The 6,093-nt window shown below is 39.3% G+C and overlaps 1 protein-coding gene across 1 annotated transcript; it reads left to right on the forward strand.

Annotated features, from left to right (window-relative positions):
* Positions 1-2,055: 2,055 nt before the first annotated feature.
* On the forward strand, positions 2,056-4,385 carry LOC103373652 (G0/G1 switch protein 2). The gene is made up of 2 exons (XM_008303590.1): positions 2,056-2,130; positions 3,134-4,385. The coding sequence occupies exon 2, from the start codon at positions 3,181-3,183 to the stop codon at positions 3,562-3,564; it is 384 nt and encodes a 127-aa protein (XP_008301812.1). The 5' UTR covers positions 2,056-2,130; positions 3,134-3,180; the 3' UTR covers positions 3,565-4,385.
* Positions 4,386-6,093: the final 1,708 nt, after the last annotated feature.

The raw sequence follows: 6,093 nt of genomic DNA on the forward strand, positions 1-6,093 counted from the left end.
TCTTTGGGGGTCCATTGGACCCCAAGAAAGAAAATGTGCAAATAATTGTTGGTATTCATTATAGGCTTTTATACGATGTTAAATACATTTTCTGATAAGTTGACCTATTTTTGGCTCCAAATGCATGACAAATGTCCCTCTTTTTATATTTAACAACTAAATCTTTAAAAATAAAAAAACAATACCTGTCACCTAAACTAAATGGCCTGGGGTCCAAAAGACCCCAAACGTCCTGAACAGAGTTAAGAAGAAGCCATGTGAGGGTCAGACCAGTGAACCAGACAGGTTCAGGGGGACAGTTCTGAGGACAGGCATCCAAAGCAGGACCAGTCCAGCAGCTGTAGCCCATCATCAGCACCAGGTGAAAGGCAGGACAGACAGACATTCCTCAGAGCAAATGAAGAACAACATTGTTAATATAAAAGAGGAAAGCATTGTGTTTATGTGTGTATTTACATGTATCTATCATTGTAATGTACCTTGAGCCATCAGGCTGTTATTAACATTAGTCTTCACTGTGAATCAGTTTGAGTGTCATGAGTTGCTTTTAAAAGAAGCAGTTATTGTACATTCCATATTGTACAAGTATGTTCTGACCAGAAACCTTTTCCAGATCATGTTTATTTTGTTAGATCTATTTAATCAGGTTAGGTCTATATTTAGTCATACAATGTGAGTACAAGTAAAGAACACTTCTTGAGAAATTGCTATAGGCTACATCTACGAATAACGCAGTAATTGGATGCCATCCAAAATATAGCATTGGCCCCCTATTGGCCCCCCCTAAATATAAAACCTAGAATCGCCACTGGTTGTAAGTGATGGCTGCTCCTCTACGTGCTGGTGCTGGTGCACAGAGACAATTAGGGGATAGTGTGATCCAAACTGTGATCCAAAACAAACATCTCCGTACTTCCTGCTTTGCTGCACGTTACTTACCCTCATGAGTGTGTGTGGTACGTGTGGTTAACTCTGTGCACTTTACTGTACAGCTCTACTCTGACCATAGTTCATGGCAGCAGTGTTGCAGCAGCAAAAAGACTACAGGGTAACAGGGTTTACACAACCTCTTTCCTGATTTGGTGACTCGTGATATGAAAGATTCACATGGACTCCACGAGCAGATGGGACAAACCTGTGCCAAGTCAGTTCAGTTCAGTTCAATTCAGTTTCAAGTTTTCAAGACATCCTTCTAATAAGGAATAACACTAGTTTGCTTTGTGTCATCTGGCTTCATAGATAAATATAGCTGAATGTCATCTGCACAGTAATGCTATTCCATGTAATGTTTCCTGGTGATATTACTCAAGGGGAGCATGTACAAGGTGAATAGTGTTGGTCCTAGCACAGAACCCTCAACAAACTCCACAAATATGTGTCTGTTATGGTGATCAAGTCTCAACACACTGCAATCTTAGAAAGCACATGCAAAAAGACAAACCATGAAATAAGAGAAAAACCTCTTTGCCATGTTGACAGCACATAGGCACTATTTAGAAACCCGGCTTCAACACACGAAACATCAGCAATTACAAACACAGAGCTTACACACATGTGCTGCAGTTACAGAGTTTGCAGGGGAAGCTTATATCAACCACTTTTCAGAGCTGTTGGAAAATGAGACACAATAATATGTTTCAGCTTATCCTGATGTCAGAACATGAATATAATCAGACATATAAACCTGGCATTATCTCATCAATGTTTACAGTCTGATTGTGTGCTATGGTACAATACATTTGCTATGATGCACTGACACCAATGCAACATCAAAAAACCAACACTATAAATTCCCTAGTTGACCAGCAGGTATATGCACGGTAAGCTCTGACATTTTTTGCTGTGACACTATTGCTCTCATAAATAATACTAATTACAGACACTGTCATGGAGTATCAGTGGGAAAATTAGTGACAGCATTGACTGTGTGATAAGCACACACAACTAGGTCAAAGGTTCTGGCTCAGAGCCTCATTTGACTTCATGAATATTCAGCTGCTGTCACCCTGTGGGTGGAGAGTGTGGGGTTATAAATGACCACAGTATCCTGTAAAGGTGTTTTCTTACTACAAACTGGAGCTCATGAGTAGAGTGAAGCGGTGACAAGAACAAACAACAAACTACTTCACAGTAAGTTGCTTTTTCTTTTTATGGGACATTATTGGTCAAAAATATGTTGTGCAGTGGAGCATTAGAATATGTTTACAATAGTGGATTTTTAAATAGCTAAAAGCTACAAGGTCCACAAACACTTTTGTGTCAATTTTGCTTGCATTGAGTTTGTTTTTCTATTTGTTCTAAAACTGAAGGTTCAGTTTTAATATGTCTGAAAAACAAATGAACCAAAGTGGTCAGTTTCTAAAGCTATGGGGTACTTCAAAAAGTTCTCAGCTTCACCTGAATACAAAGGGCATAACTCCTCTTTTGGGGCATAACTGTGTGTTATAAAACCTTAAATCAGTGTCCATTAAAATTCAAGTGTTTAAAGCAATCAGAGAGAAAAGGAGAGAAAAGCTCTGAGCTGGCTGCTGCTGCTCCAGGACGATGCACCTGTCACACAGCACAGGAGGCGAAGCAGCCAAATGTAGCTTAGAACTGTTGCTCCATCAACCTAACTCACCGACCCGGTGCTGCCGGACTTCTGTTTCCAAACTGAAATCACACTTGTGTGGTCCCTGTTTCCAGAGTGATGACAAAGTCATTACTGCTGTTGAGGAGATTCTGCAAAGATGTGACCTTCCTCTGTGAAGGGATAAGGAAGTTTAAGGATAGGGATAAGGAAGTCAGTGGACCAAGTGCACTGAAGCTAAAGGAGGAAAATAAATAAACAGCCTTCCTCCTGTGGGTTTTATTTTTTTATTTTTGTGAGGACGGGAACTTTGTGAAGTACCTTCGTAAATAGTCACGGCTGTGCATTTAGCAATTAAGTAAAGACAATATCTGAAGATTTGTAATCTCAGATTCTAACATGTATTCATTGCAAGCTCCACAACGAAAAGAGTTAGTGTAAATTAAACAGAAATTTTCCCCGTAGAAAGGGTATAGTTTTACAAGTTTAGCACTTTTACCATTAAATAATTCAGAAATAATGCCTTAGATTGTATAAATTACCAATATGCCTCTTTTTTTTCAGGTCTACACACAGCATCTTGTATCTGAGCTGAAGCAGACATCGTGGAAATGGAAAACATTCAGGAGCTGATCCCGTTTGCCAAAGAAATGCTAAGTCAGAAACCCAGCCGAGGTCTGCTGAAGGTCTACTTGGTGGGCTCGGTGTTTGCTGTGCTGGGGACAGTCATCGGGCTGGTTGAGACGGTGTGTTACCCCTTCCTCGTCAGTCAGCCAGTGGATGCAGAGATGGAACTCATGTTAGCCAGGGAGCAGAGAACTGCTGAATTTGAGACACAGTGCTCCTTGGGAGACCAGGGCAATGAAAAGGAGGAGGAGGAGGAGGAGGAGGAAGAATTTGCTCATGAAAATGGGGACAAGGCCCAGAGCACGAGTGTCTCCAAAGCTCACAGACTCAGCCAGCGAAGTCTCACCAACCGACTGCACGCTTCTTAAAACAACCCCAAGTGACTCAAGATATTTATAAGGAGACTGCTCCTGCCACACCACTGAGGTGTGCAACTTGCACACGATCTAAAGCTTAATAGAGGAATGAATGAAAAGTGCATGAGCTGCCATTCTGTGCGTTTCTTTGTATGCTTTTATGTATTGGGCACACATGAAAGGACCCAATGACTTGGAGGAGTTTAGACATTTTGAAAGGTCGATCATGACAACATGGACATCGTGTTGATCACATATTAAATGGGATAGGTGAAGTGGTGGGACAATGGTTTTGTGGAACATGAAAAATATTCCTGTTGGAAAATGAATAAATGCATGTAGTAGAAGGTGGATATTCATGCCTTGAGTAAACTTCCTGTATCAAGCAGCAGCCTGTAAAAGTTAGTAGTCAAAGTTACAAGATATGAAAAGTTTGAATGAGCACACAAACCAAATTTAAACACAAAGTTTGGTTTCTAAAAGAAAAAAATGCATAGTTAGGATTGCATGGAGTACCTGAAGTGGTATGTAGAGTCTGCTGTTGAGTTTGTCTGGCTGCAGTAAGCTGCTGTGTAGCACCACCTGTTGTCAGGTAGATGTATCTGAGCTGCCACTCCACCTACATACTGGGTTAAAAAAGAATGGAGGATTTATTGTAAATATTGTGTTATGTTCAAACAATGTAAATATACCATTTTTCCATAAAAAGTTTGTTTTATTTATTAAACCTGGTGTCGCCTGTTTTGACTCCTTTAAGCACCACATATCATGCAGGTATAGCTTGAACCAACACAGACCACTTAAATGTTGGAATAAACCTGCTAGACACCAGGCTTCTGTCTTATTTATTACATTTCTTTGTTTACTAATAAACATTCTGACATTTAAATTAACTATTTAATGAAAGGTCATACACTCATAGATTTGTACATACCCATATTAAAATCTGTCTGAGCCACAACACTGACTGGGTGATGCCTCTATCGCCCCCCAAAAAAGCAGGCACTGCTGAATGATCTATCATGGATGAATACTTGTATGCATCACTGGAACATTAAATAGTAGTTAGGGAAGTCTACAGTATAAGTTAAGTTTGTATTAGTCATGTCGTACACATACTGTGAGTTTTATACACATTTCATCTTTTTCTTTCCTCCTTCCTCGGCATTACAAGAGCTTTTGTTTTTTCTCACAATTTACGTTCCATTTCTGTGACTAACATTAATGAAATGTACCATTTAGCAATGAGTGCATTAACCAAAAGGCTCTGAAAATGCAATGCTGTACTCTGTTAAATTTACAGAGATTCGACAAGGCTTTTTTTGTTTCATGCTGATCAACAGGGGGAAAAAATAATTTAATTTCAAAATGTAATTCGGTCTCTGTGTGCAACGATATCTAAACAAATCACACATATAAAACCAGATTTTTATTTGCACAGGTATACATTTTAAAAGGAGATGACGCTACATACTTTTACAAGTGATGTAATCACCTAAATGAAGTCCACCTTTGTGTAGTCAAGGAAGTTCATTTGTTCGGAGTAAAATACACCAGGATCTGAACAGTTCAACTTTTGGGAGGCCGCTTTTGTGAAAACCAACACCATTATATTGATGAAACCGGAAAATGCATAGCACAGCTGTAGCTGCTGACAAGGTGGTACATATATGTATAGCACAGTGCAAAAATTGAGATTCTCCTCCAACATGTAATATTATCAGGTTGGCATCTGATCATCCTGAATTCATTCCACAGCAGGACAACGAGCCCAAACATCCAGAAAGACTGAGAATAACAACAAGTCCTGCCACAGATGGTATGGACTCTTTAGAGCTCTGATCTCAGCATCATGAAGTCAGTCTGGGATACATGAACAGACAGAAGGCACTGAGACAGACTGAATCCACAGAACTGTGGCAAAGGATATAGGAGTGAGCGGAATAACTAAAATAAACCAGGGTCTATTTGTTTTACTATTGATTATTGAAGGAACTGCTTTAAACAGCCTCTCCTCCTTTACCATCAAACACCAAGAGGCTGTCCCAAGATACAACAATTGTGCTGATGCTTATTCAGAGGGAGCTTCCAATCATTACAAAATAAGGGACAGGAGCGAGAAAGAGAGTCGTGTAAGTTCCAATAGTCCTTTTTTTGATGACAGTGAACACAGCTGATTGAACCAAGCTGACGAATGATGCCATCAAATAAAGAAGTGATTTTGGATTTTTGTTTTCACCGCTCTAATCATGAAGTTAACTAATGAAAGCTATCCATGGCATCCTGACTTTACTTTTAATGCCTAAAACATTTGCACAGTACATCTTGAGACAAACACTGTGTCCCTTTTCACTTTTCTTTCTGTTAGTTTATATTATTTGTTCATTCATTTAACTTTTATCAAAATCTTGAGAATTTATTGTCAGTAATGTAGACACTACAGTCAAAGAGAATAAATAGTAATATTTTAATGAAAACAACAGCAACAAAACAGAACACAGTCTGTAATCATGGTTTTTGTATTCCAGGTCACTGCTCCTG

The sequence above is a fragment of the Stegastes partitus genome, unplaced genomic scaffold, assembly GCF_000690725.1.
Source record: "Stegastes partitus isolate 25-593 unplaced genomic scaffold, Stegastes_partitus-1.0.2 Scaffold2039, whole genome shotgun sequence".
Taxonomy (NCBI): Eukaryota; Metazoa; Chordata; class Actinopteri; family Pomacentridae; genus Stegastes; species Stegastes partitus.